Source organism: Martes martes, assembly GCF_963455335.1.
Source record: "Martes martes genome assembly, chromosome: 3".
Classification (NCBI taxonomy): domain Eukaryota; kingdom Metazoa; phylum Chordata; class Mammalia; order Carnivora; family Mustelidae; genus Martes; species Martes martes.
This window is the reverse complement of record NC_137890.1, coordinates 86,263,327-86,276,358: the sequence shown is the minus strand read 5'-3', so window position 1 is coordinate 86,276,358 and position 13,032 is coordinate 86,263,327. Positions and strand designations below refer to the sequence as shown.

Below are 13,032 nucleotides of genomic sequence, written 5' to 3'. Positions count from 1 at the left end.
CTTGTGCCCAGATCACAGTGAGTATGTGTGACAGAACTGGGCTTTGAATCCATTTTAGTGAATTCAAAGACCAAGTTCTTGACCTGTGGTCTATCCTGCCCTCTGATGGAAGGGTCATTCACATCCATTTTTGGTCAGAAGTCCTTCCCAAGGCCTCAGTTGCATGATGTAATCTTAATGGAACTCACCAAGAATAGTTCAAAGGAATTACACAGCAGTGACAGCACTGGAACCCACCAGCAGCAGGAGCCCCAGAACGGCCTATAATTCTGACACCAGTTCCAGTGTGTGGGGGTTTTCCCCACACCAAGCAATTCTCCAGCCCAGCTGGACACTCCAGCTGGGTGTGCCACAATTCCACTCAACTGGGATGCTGTCGACCTGAGGCAGTGTCAGATCCTGGATTAAGGGTTCAGTCCTGCAAGACCACCCCCGTCTTCAGATACCAGTCTCAAGTCTGGGTTGCCACCTGTGATTCTGACCCACACGCTACAAATCAGGGGTTCCCGTGACCCCCTTTTTGGGTTTGATTAATTTGTTAGAGCGACTCATGAATTCAGGGAAATACTTTAATTACTAGATTACTGGTTTATTATAGGACATAATCCAAGAACAACTAGATGGAAGAGAGAATAGGGCAAGGATTGGGCAGAGGGTGGAGCTTGCATGCTCTCTCCTGGCTTTCCACTCTCCCCAAATTCCCACGTGTTTACCAACCCAAAGCTCTCTGAATTCGTCCTTTTGGGTTTTTAAGGCGGCTTCATTACTAAGAGGCATGAAGAATAAATCATTGGCTCCTGGTGATCAAATTCAATCACCAGCCCCTCTGCACTCCCCAGAGGTAGAAGTGGGAGGGAGGGGACAGAAAGTTCCAATCCCCCAATCACAGTGTTAGTTCAACTGACCACCAACCCCCATCCTTTGGTGTTTAGGAAAGTTGGTCCATTAACATAACAAAAGACGCCTTTGTTGCAGGAAATACCAAGGGTTTCAGGAGCTCCACGCAGGAATGGGGATGACGACCAAATACATATTTCTTACTATAAATCATGATATCACAGCTCCCCATACATCCAGTGCCTGGGACTCTGCTCAGACACCTGCAGTGTCTTGTGTGCAGACTAAGTGCACAGAAATCCAGGGGAGTCTGCAGCTTGAGATCACGTGGCCAGACCTGGTCCAGGAGTTACACAGGAAGTTGCCCAAGTTAAGCCCTGATCTCTACAAGCATTGGCTTTGCAGAGCATGTTAATTATCTATTGCTGGGTAACAAATCACCCCCCAAAATTTAGCAGCTTGAAACGGAACACATGTATTATCTCACACAGTTTCTGAGGGTCAAGAGCAGTTTAGCTGAGGGTCTGCCATGAGATTGCAGTCAGGCCACAGACAGGACTGCTGTCTTTTGAGGCTGGACCGGAGCTCCAGCATCCACTTCCAAGATGGCTCCCTAACACAGCTGCTGGCAGGAGGCCTCAGGTCCTTGTCACATGGGCCTGCCCACAGGGCTGCCCCAGTGTTCTCACAATAGGACTTTCCCAGCCTAAGAGATCTAAGAGAGGAAACTGCATTGCCTAATCTCATAAATCACATACTGTGGTGGGTGGGACTACAAGGGGGTGTTGATCACTGGGGGCCACTCAGGAAAGGGACCCTGGGTGATAGTCCAGCCTGCACCTCCGGACAGTGAGCACAGGGGGAAGCAGGACAGACCTCCCAGGAGTGACATATCAAGTTTTTCTTCCTATGCACATTTATTAAGCACCTGCTGTGTGCCTCCCACAGGAGCAGTGAGCCAAGCCAGCTTTGCCCACCCTCACCTGACAGCTAGTGTGTTTCGCTGCCCATCCCTGTGTAGCAAACCAGTTCTACCCCAACCCCCACTGATCCCAACCCAAGCCCAGTCCCACACTGAGCTCTAATTTTGGCAGCAACTTCCCATGATGCCCTCAGGACAAGGTGGGACTCCTGATCCTAAGGCAGAGCGCCCACCTTGCAATGGGCTGAGGGTATTCCAAATCATCCATGAAATTTTCACTGAGCATGACCATGGCCTAGGGCCATCCTGGACACCTGGGCTCAAACCCGGCCCTACCTTGGAGGGCTTTACTGGCAAGAGGTATGGGCTTTGGAATCAGAATGGTGCTGAGCCCTCCCTGAGGGCCAGTTATGTGAGTAGGTTTGTGTAGCCTCTCACCTCCCCTTGCCTCTGTTTCCTGACCCAGACACGAAGAAGAGGGTGGGCATCTGTAAGTGTTGCAAAGCTCAGCCAAGATGCAGAGGACTGCACGCAGTTTTGTAAACTGCACCAGGAAATGGCTGGGAAGGTGGACACTAGCTCTGTCTAGGTGACTGTGGGGTCAGCAGCAGCATCGAAGTGCTGGCCTGGCACACCTTCCCTCAGGAAGTGTCTCCTTCCACAGAGGCCCAGTCGCAGGGACAGAGGGAGCAAGGACATCTCCTCGATGAAGCTAAAACGGTCCTCCAGGATCACAGGCCAGGTGAGCTCAGGGTAATGGGGCCTTAGTCTGCTTCCAGCCCTGCTGTTGGCCTGCCACAGGATTCCAAGCTTTGGATTCCCTCCTTGTGCCTGGTTTCCTCTTTTGCAAATGGGGAGCATCACAGCTCTCCTGACAGCCTCCTTTGGGTTTCAAGGTAACCAGCCAGCTGAATATTGGAGAGGAGGCATTTGAGCCTGATGGCCCCATCTCAGAAAGACCCATGTCCAACCTGGAGAAGGTGCATTTCATCGTGGGCTATGCTATCCTGCGGCCCAACCTCAGGTCAGTCCCCATTCCCACCTCACCCCATCTAGAACACCAGACCCCGCATGGCCACAGCCTCCTCCTTTGCCTGCCTTCTAAGACACCCTGTCCTCTCCCTGCTCCCTGGCCGGGGGCCTGCAGCCTAGGTCTGAGTGCAATAGATATTATAACCATTAAGGGCTCTCCACTTGCTCTGTGTTAAAACTCATGGGTAAAAGCAAGTTTTAGGAGAATAGATTTATCATGGGGTAGTGATTCATTTTATTTTATTTTATTTTGTTTTATTTTATTTTATTTTTAAATATTTTATTTATTCACTTGACAGACAGGTCACAAGTAGGCAGAGAGAGGAGGAAGCAGGCTCCATGCTGAACAGAGAGCCTGATGCGGGGCTCAATCCCAGAACCCTGGGATCATGACCCGAACCAAAGGCAGAGGCTTTAACCCACTGAGCCACCCAGGTGCCCAGTGATTCATTTTATTTTATTTTTTTAAAAGATTTTATTTATTTATTTGACAGACAGAGATCACAAGTAGGCAGAGGCAGGCAGAGAGAGAGAGATAGGGGGAAGCAGGCTCCCCGCCGAGCAGAGAGCCTGATGCGGGGCTTGATCCCAGGACCCTGAGATCATGACCTGAGCTAAAGGCAGAGGCTTCAACCCACTGAGCCACCCAGGCGCCCCTGATTCATTTTATAATTGACTTTAATGAAGGACCCTGTAAATGAATAAATTGCCCATTTATATAATATATATATATATATTGCTCTCTCTCTATATATGTATTGCTCTCTCTATATATATATATTGCTCTATTAGAATGTCTTTTCATATAAATTTTAAGAAATACGTATACTGCTTTCAGATACAGACATATTTTAGGGGGTTATATATTTTGGGTTATTATTTTTTTTACCAAATTTGGGAAATTTTGGCCAATAGTTTTTCAGGTACTTTTTTCTGTTTTATTCTCTCTCTCTCTCTTTTCTTTTGAATTCCAATTAAACATATGTAAGACTCCTTGATATCATTCCTCAGGTCCCTAGGGGTCTGTTCCTTTTTCTTTTCTTTCCTCTTTGTTCTTTAGATTGGATAATTTGTATTGATCTATCTTCAGATTAACTTATATTTCTCTTATCTACCCTCACCTGCTGTTATACCCAGGTAAAAAAAATTTTTTAATTTCAGATGTTATATTTTTTTTAAGTTCTAGAGTTTGCACTTGGTTCTTTACATAGTTTCTATTTCTCTGCCGAGATTTCCTGTTCATTCATTCACTATAAGCATAGTGCCCTTTGTGTCCTCGAGCAGTGAAAGTAGTTTTGAAACCTTTTTTGCTAAATCCAATATCTGGGTCATCTTGGGGTCAGTTTCCATTGACTGCCTTTCCTCTTGGGAATGGTCATATTTTTCTGTTTCCTCACACATCTAGTACTGGAGTATTATTCCCTATCATATTACTTTTGGGTTGTATCCTAGACACTGAGGGTGATATGTTTAGAGACTCTGGAATCTGTTATATTCTTTCAAAGAGTGTTGACTTTTGTTTTGGCAGGCAATTAATTTGGCTGGATTCAAACTTTGTCTCCCATAGTGAGTAGCAGATGGAATCCATGGTCAGTTATTTTTGTCTTTGTTGGGATTCCTGGAGTCTGCCCTACATATGTGTAGATCAGGAGGCAGCCAGAGATTTAGGAAGATTTTTTATATGCAAAATTGAGAACTCTTCTTCTCTGGTTCTCTTCATTCCAGGATTTCCCTTCTCACTTTCAACTGCTGGGTTTGGGTACCCCAAACTCTGTCATCTGGTTGTTCAAGCCAATAAGATTATAGGGTTCCTACCTCAGTTTTAGCTGCCTATGTGACACCAACCCGGCAACCCTTCTAACTTAGTCCTATTGGTAGTTCTCTCGTAGTTAATCCTCACTGGCCACCATACCCTCCAAGATGGCAGGCATGTATAAGCTGTGTCCAAATGTGATGCACTGTGGGTTCTTAAGATACCTCTAGAGGCACTTCCACACCATGCTGTCCTCTAGCTGGGGCTGACACTCTCAGTGAATCATTGAGACTTGCTCTCAAATCTAGCCCCTAATTGAACATACTACAGCCTCTTAGTGCTAGGATCTTCTGGAATGATGGGCTGCCTGCTTATGTGGGATCCCATCAAGATACCTGAGCCCCAACTTCTTCTATGGCATCCTCTTATTCAATAGGAAGCCCCTCCATGCTTGCTGCACCAAACATAACTCCCATCTCCTGTCTGTTCTCTCTCCCATCATGGGTAGCTTAGAATTCTCCAGAAAGAAGCAGATGCTAGGTTCTTATTCATGGAGGCCCCCAACTTGTGTCTCTGCGGCATACATAAGTCAAGTACTCTTAAGAACTCTGTCATTGTGCCCCATTCTGGTACCCTGGGGTAGACCAATGAGCTTCTGGGGTTCAGCATGCCTCAGATAGGGAGGAAAATGAATCTCCTCTCTGGAAGACAGCCCCATTTCTATTAACTGTTTTCCTGGGATCCCCCCAGCACCTCATCATCACTTGGAGGGAATAGAGATAGGCCAAAGATCTCTTTACTTCTACGCCTTTCAAATTTTTCATCTTCTCTTATGCAGGAGATGGCAGTAGCTAGACTGGTTCTGCCATCTTTGATTAACTCTACAAGAATGTATCTCTTTAGGGTGTTGAGTATTATCATCTGTTTGTCCTTGGCTCTGGGCTCTTAATCAAATTCCAAGACAAAGCAAATGCCCACTCCACATCTAGCCACACATTTAATAATTTTTTTTCAAGTTTTTACTTAAATTCCTTTAGTTAACATACAGTGTAATACTAATTTCAGGTATAGAGTTTAGCAATTCATCATGTGTATACAACACCAGGTACTCATCACAAGAATTACCCTCTTTAATCCTATCACCCATCTAGCCCATCCCCCCAACCACCTCCCCTCTAGCAACATTCCATTTGTTCTCTCTAGTTAAGAGTCTGTTTTCTGGTTTGCCTTTCTTTTTCTTCTTTTCATCTGTTTTGTTTCTTAAATTCCACATATGAGTAAAATCATATGATATTTGTCTTTGACTAGTTTATTTTGCTCAGCATAGTCCTCTTTGGCTCCATTCATGTTGTTACAAATGGCAATAAGCATTTATTATGTACCTGCTCAGGGCCAGGCCTTAGCCTGAGGGTTGAGGATCCAGAGATGAGGGCAACAGGTCTCTGTCCTCTGGGAGCTCACTCTTTAGTGGGGAGCATGGGAGAAAACAGAGCCCCATGATAACTGCTTGTGCTGAGATGGGGGTCCAGTGAGAACACCAAGGACTAGTCATAATGCCCTCCTGTGGGGGAGGGGGGGTGGGAAGGAGGAAGTTGTTCACCAGACAAAGGGAGAAGGTGAACAGGGTCACAGAATCCTGAAACAGCCTGTGGATCTGGAATTCCAAGTGATTTGTCACTGCTGGGGTATGGAGTTTGAATTCAATTCTAGGAGTAGTCAAGGAAAAGTTTTAAGAAAGAGAAGACCATGATCATATCTGAATTCCAGAAAGGTCTCCCTGGCAATGACGTGGAGGGTTAGAGCCTGGCAGTGGGAGGCAAGGAGAGGACTGCTGCAGAGGTCCCAAGAAAGCTGATGAGGGATGGCCCAGGGAGCAGGAGTGGAGAAGGGGGGACAGAGAAAATATCCAGGAGACAGATGGTAGGTGGCTGGCTGATGGGAGGAGTCACAAGGCCTTCTAGACTTCCAATTTGAGTGAAGTGTTTTGCTGGTGGTACCTGTAGAGACTGTAGAAAGAGGAGATGGCTAAAGCTGACTATACTGGCCCATGAGAACAGACGGTAAACGTCTCTTCTCAACTCTGTGTTCAATGACATTGTGTTAGTGGCTTGAAATTGGCATTGGTGGGAATATTTACACCATAGAAATTGGCAAGTGCAATAAATCAGAGCTTTTTCCCTAGGAGAGTTTGTTGTTAAACATTTACCATCATCACACCACTGAGTAATTAGGAGAAAGATAATGGCCTCTGGATATGTCGAGGTTGAAGGGGCTAACAGGACCCTTCTATGAGATGATAGAGCTTGGATCAGCAGGAAAGAACCAGGAAAGCCCCCTCTGCAAGAGAAGGTAGAGAAGAGAGGCTCATGAGCCTGTGTGAATGGGAACTGGTCAGGAGGGGAGGAGTCAAGGGATTATCCATGGGATTTCCACTCCTCTCTGTAGTTGGAGGGGTAGCTGCATTGGGGGTGGGGGAGGGACTGGGTCTCAGGGTGAAGGAGAAGGTTGGAGATGACAGGGAAGTTGGGGAAAGGAGCAGATTTGGTTGGGCAGGGCCACTGGGGGCAGAGCATGACTGGAGACCCCTGGGCACTCCATGCAGACACGCCCCTCCCCCCCCCCCCCCCAGCTGGACGGCCAGGGTGTTGTGAGCAGGGTGGGTGAGGGAGGGAGCAAAGGCCTGAGGGATGAGGTAGAAAATGAGGTCCAATGAGAGTGGGTGCATAGAGCCCAGGAAAAACATTGGAGGTGGCACAGTCCTAGATGACAGGGTCCAGGGTGGGCCAGGGATGTTTCAGTGGAGCCCAGCAAAGGCAGTTGGAGTTGAGGAGACTGGAGGTCACCATGTGTACATGACCCCACCCAGGGGCACTGAAGGAGCAGTGTGCCTAGGCACCTCTGTCTCCTTACTGGGAGCCAGTCCCCAGCCTGGCCTCCTAGGGGTGTATGTCTTTCAGGGACGAGATTTACTGCCAGATCTGCAAGCAGCTGTCGGAGAACTTCAAAACAAGCAGCTTGGCCCGGGGATGGATCCTGCTCAGCCTTTGCCTGGGCTGCTTCCCACCCTCCGAGAGGTTCTTGAAGGTGGGGAGGGCCCAGGGTAGGGGCTGAAGGGGGTGGGTTACAGCAAGCATAGCTTGGCTCTGGGCTCTGGAGCAGGTCCAGAAATCCCAGCCCTGCTTCTGCAGGCCAGGGTGGCAGCTGTGCCTTCAAGGCCTCAGTTTTCCTGTCTTTAAAAGAAGACTCTGGACCCGGCTCCTTCCGGCCCCCATTCGGGTCTGGGCTCAGGCCCCAAGACAACTCTACTGAGGAGACAGTGAGGTGGCCGGTGAAATATGCTTTGAAAAGACAGAAGTGTTCCAGGAGTGGGCACCTACTGGGAACTAGCTGCCATGTCTCTCTCTAGTCCTCAGAACTAAAACTGGAGGTGGGGTGTTGACAGGTGCTCCCAAGTAGCCCCAGGCCTCCTTCCTTGAATAGAGCTTTGGTTCTGATTGTAGGAGTAATATGTGGGAAATGCAGCCAGTTTATAAAGAGAACAAAAGTCATACCCACACCTAGAGGGACCCTCTGTTGTTCTGGGCCTTTTGTGGTATTACAGGGTTGCACTTGTGATCAGACAAGAAACAATCTCACTTCCTCTTATGTCCCTTCAGGGACCGCTGGAGGGACCGTGGGAGATGTGGTCATGGGGCTATCTGCCCTGGGCCCCAGGGGCCACTCCTAACACCAGCAAACTCTTCTAGGCTGCATCTCCTCACAAAGTCTCTCTGTGAGACAAAAAGATTTTCAACAGATTTTGTCAAACATGTTTTAAATATTGACTGTCCTGCATGTTTCACTTACCTCTGTAAGTGTCTTCTTGTGGTATAAACTTTTCCCAAATGCCATCTATATATAATTATCCCAGGGAATTTTTTACTTGCTGATGGACATTTAGGGCCCATCTTCCGGCTGTGCACCACCTTACACACCATATGTAAAGACAGGTCTGAATTATTGGGTCAAAAGTGCGCACATTTTTCAACTATGCACTATTTATTTTTTTTTAAAGATTTTATTTATTTACTTGACAGACAGAGATCAGAAGTAGGCAGAGAGGCAGGCAGAGAGAGAGGAAGAAGCAGGCTCCCTGCTGAGCAGAGAGCCCGATGCAGGGCTCGATCCCAGGATCCTGGGATCATGACCCGAGCCGAAGGCAGAGGCCTTAACCCACTGAGCCACCCAGGCGCCCCCAACTATGCACTATTTAAAACATAGTGACAAATTGGTCCTCAGAAATGCTAGTGAGTGCCCATCTCAACAGACTTTTGCCAACACTGAATATTATTATTTTATTTTTATTTTTTCCAGATTTAAAGTGTACAATGTAGTGGTTTTCTATAGGTATATATTGCAAAATTATTACCACAATAAAGTCAGTTAACACATTCATCACCTTGCGTAATTACCATGAGTATTACGATTTTTAGAATTGGGGCAGGAAGTGGAAAGTGGCCTCCATTCTAAGTGTCTTCCTCCCCTCCTCTCCCCTCCTTCGCCCACCAGTATCTGATGAACTTCATTGGTCAAGGGCCGGCTGGCTATGGCCCCTTCTGTGCAGAGCGCCTGAAACGTACCTATGCCAACGGGGTGCGCATGGAGCCCCCCACCTGGCTGGAGCTGCAGGTAGGGGCCAGTAGGGTTGGGAGACCAACGGTGCGGGATGCTGCCAGGCCCCATGGCTCCTCCAGCACCTGCCAGCAGGAAGCATGTGCTCTGGGCCCCTCCACCTCTCTTGGTGCCTTCTGTGCCTGTGATCCATATGGGTCACGCTGGGGCTCAGCCACCCTGTGCATGGCCCAGGCTTCAAAAGTGCTCTCCCCACATCTTTAAGGGCCTACTGGCTAAAGGGAACAATAAATCTTATCCTTATGGTGTGAATGACTGCTAACTGGGTAAAGTATTAACCCCCCCGAGGACATTTGCTTCTTATTAAGAAGGCAGTGACCATTCCAAAGTGAACATCCTTGGTGTCATTGCTGTTTGTGTCATCTGTGTTCTCAGGAAGGGTCATTCAGACACAGGCAGGGTTGAGGGGACCCACAGCTCCTGGGAGTCACTCACTTCCTGTGCCCCATGCTGCCCTATGCTGGGGCCCACCTCCTGCTGCACCCCTTCCCATTCTCGCCCTGACACCCAAGTCCAGTCCCCCCTGCTCCCTTTTCTACCTGCTCTGCACCTGGGCCCTGGAGTTGCACATGAACTTGCCGCAGCTGTGTGGGTATGCTCAGAGAGGAACAGTAACTTCCATGGACCCAGCTTGTCTCTGGGTTCAGGACTTGGAGATTTTCAAGAGCTCTTCTGACCTCCTGTGATTCTGACACACTTAGCCTCACCACAGCTCAGGCCTGCAGTCCACAGACCACCAAGGCTGACTTGGAGAGGCACCCAAACTACCAAACACACCGCAGGCAATATTGCCCTCCCCCCCAATGGGTCCATCAGCTTGGTGATGGGTGATGGGTAGGCCTCCAGGACAGAGGGCCTGAGTCTTCATCTGTCCCCAGGCTGTCAAGTCCAAGAAACATATCCCGATTCATGTCATCTTGGTGACTGGAGAGAGCCTGACTGTCATGGTTGACTCTGCATCGACATCTCGGGAAGTCTGCCTGCACATTGCCCACAAGCAGGGCCTCAGCGACTACCTGGGTTTTTCTCTGCAGGTGGCCGTGTATGACAAGGTACCGCCAGGTGGCCTGTCCATCTCCCACCTCCCTCATACTCCCAGGCCACCTCGAGCCCTCCTACCAACCTGGCCACTACTGCCCCTGTCAGACACCACACCACACAAACACACACACACACACACACACACACACGTAACCTGTCCTCCTGCCCGAACCCCCACATACTCAGCCCAGTGGCTGCACCTTGGCCCCAGTGTCACACACAACTTGTAGGTCCCTTGCCACACCTAAGCTGCCCACACGTAGACCAGGCACTCACACATCTTGCTAAAAGCCCCCTTGTTCCAGGGAGCTACAGACTCCTGTGCCCAGATCAGAGGGTCACAGCAGCACAGCCCCCACCCAGACGCTCTTACCCCCATGTCCACAGCCTCCAACCCAGACACGCTCATGCTGGCCAACCCATCCAAGTATCACAATCCCCGCATGCCAACCTTGGACATCAACCTGCCTCTTTGGGGAGGGGTCTGCAGGGAAGCATGTTTAGAGTGACAGGCAGGCCATGCCATCATGTGGGGAAAGCCCTCAGGCTCCCGGAGGACCAGCCGAGCACGCCCTTCTACCCATGCATTCTGAGGGTGGGTGTCCCTTCGGAGCCCAGCACACAGCAGTCACTAACCCCCGCTGCTCTTGACTCTGGCCTCAGTTCTGGTCCTTGGGCAGCGGGCGTGACCACGTGATGGATGCAGTGGCCCAGTGTGAGCAGCTGGCCCGGGCGAGGGGCGAGAATGAGCGCCAGGCACCCTGGCGCATCTACTTCCGGAAGGAGTTCTTCACGCCCTGGCATGACTCCCAGGAGGACTCCGTCAGTACCCAGCTCATCTACCGCCAAGTGCTACACGGGGTCTGGTCTGGCGAGTATAGCTTTGAGAAGGTGAGGGGACCCCACTGCCCCCAGGGCCCCAAGACGACCCATCAGACAACCTGGGGGAGCACCGTGTTCCAGGGCAGGTCGGGACTGTGGCCATCAGGGAGCACCCCACGGAACGGGGTGTGAGGAATGTGGAGAAGGGAAAGGCAGGAGGCAAAGGCCAGGAACATGTTCTCAGAATGCAGGTCCCCGACCCCCTCTGCTGGATGTGAAGCTTTCCCCTCCCAGCCTGGCCCCCATTTTCTCCTCCCTTGGACTAGAGGTTTGCTTAGGCCTCTGGGGTCTGACACTCCAGCAGCAGGCAGGGGAGGCCTCCCATCAGCCCCAGGCCCACCTGGCTTCACCATGGCAGCTGTTCTTGGGGTACCAGGAAGGTGGCCTTAGAGCCCTAGTGCTCACGTTCCAGTCCTACCTGTGTCTCTTCCAGGCAGTGGGACCTGGGAACATTATGTCACCCCTGAGGCTCAGACCCTCTGGAAAGCACAGAGAGGAGCCAGAGCTCTGTGGAAGGTTGCAAGCATCCAGGGAGGGCGTCGTGCTCCTGGTCCTTGGAGCAGCACTGCACCTGTGTTTGCAGAACTTCCCAGGCCTGAGTCAGGAGGACACAGCTCTCAGGCTTGGAGCAGGCTGCAGCAACCCTGGAGGCCTGCCTGAAATGGGGCAGTGGGCAAGGGGAGGCAGGAGACGGGCCCCAGAGAGGCAGGCAGCTAGGTAACTCTGCAGGCTTTGGTCTCCCAGAGAGAAGAGGGTTGCTCGGCACCCACAGGGTCCCTGGAGCAGGGAGCCCTGCCCCATGCTGGGCCAGGCTGGTGCCTTACACAGGATCCTGCCCAAATGAATCCTTGCAGAAGCTGCACAGGGGTGGCCACTGTCACCCTTGACAAGTGAGTGCTGGGGAAGACAGGGTAAAGGCCTTGCGTACATTTACCCTACTCAGACTGCAATGTTAGGGTTCCACCCAGACCTCAGAGCTGCCTCCTCCACACTCACTGTCTCCCTGAGAGTTGGGAGGTGGCATGGGGGATCACCCCTTGATCTTGGGCAGAAGACCTGCAGGGCTCAAGCCAAGGCTGCTGGGAAGTTCCAGCCTGCCTGCAGGACAGCAGCCGAGGGGGCCCATTGAGCACGCTGTGGTTCCAGGGTGTTGGGGAAGGGGCAGATCCAGCCTAACACAGGGGGCTGCCGCTCACATTCCTGGTTCTTGTCTGAGGGCTGGTCATCTCTACTGTGCTAGGACGTGGCAGGGACATTATTCGGGAGGTGGGCCCCCCTCACCCCCATGTTTGTTCCCGGGTTGTGCAGGAGGAAGAGCTGGTACGGCTGCTGGCCCAGCACTGCTACGTGCAGCTCGGCGCCTCGGTGGGGAGCGAGGCTGTCCAGGAACTGCTGCCCAGCTGCATCCCCTCCAAGCTGTACAGGACCAAGCCGCCAGAGCAGTGGGCTAGCCTCGTCACTGCTGCCCACACCAAGGTCAGCCTTCACAGAGCCTGGGCACTTGGGCCCTGCGGCCTCCTTTGGGGCAGGGGGTCTCCCACTGGGGAATGGGAGACTTTGACTTGCCAGTTAGCGTAGGTCTATCTCTTGAGATTTAAACAATCTCGTTCATTCCAGCTCCCTATCACAGGCCCACTCTACTGTGCCTCCTCCCTTCCAGTCAGCATCTCAGGCGAGTTAGGGCAGCTCATCCCCGGGCTCATCTCTACCACAGTGTCTGTCTGGGCTTCAGCCTTTTGGCAGGAGTGGGCATCCACAGCTGCCAACCGCATACCACGCCTGTGCCCTCGGCACAGGCTCTGCACAGCAGGGATGGCTGCCCATCCTTTGCTCCTGCTTGGTCAGCCTGTACCATGTGAACATGGTCCTCCCGGGGGCTCCTGCCTCCATCTCC

General features: G+C 51.0%; 1 protein-coding gene across 4 annotated transcripts in view; it reads left to right on the top strand.

Moving 5' to 3' along the window:
* The window catches only part of MYO7B (myosin VIIB), a gene marked incomplete at its 5' end in the record, with an annotated part of 76,987 nt that overhangs the window by 50,397 nt on the left and 13,558 nt on the right, over window positions 1–13,032 (top strand). For 3 of the 4 annotated variants that reach the window (XM_080798531.1, XM_080798530.1, XM_080798529.1), the window contains 6 exons: window positions 2,656–2,783; window positions 7,502–7,628; window positions 9,093–9,212; window positions 10,094–10,267; window positions 10,920–11,147; window positions 12,447–12,614. In XM_080798531.1, coding sequence (XP_080654657.1) covers window positions 2,656–2,783; window positions 7,502–7,628; window positions 9,093–9,212; window positions 10,094–10,267; window positions 10,920–11,147; window positions 12,447–12,614 — 945 coding nt within the window. Of the gene's footprint in view, window positions 1–2,423; window positions 2,502–2,655; window positions 2,784–7,501; window positions 7,629–9,092; window positions 9,213–10,093; window positions 10,268–10,919; window positions 11,148–12,446; window positions 12,615–13,032 lie in introns of all 4 variants that reach the window. The other variant, XM_080798528.1, reaches the window with a different exon arrangement.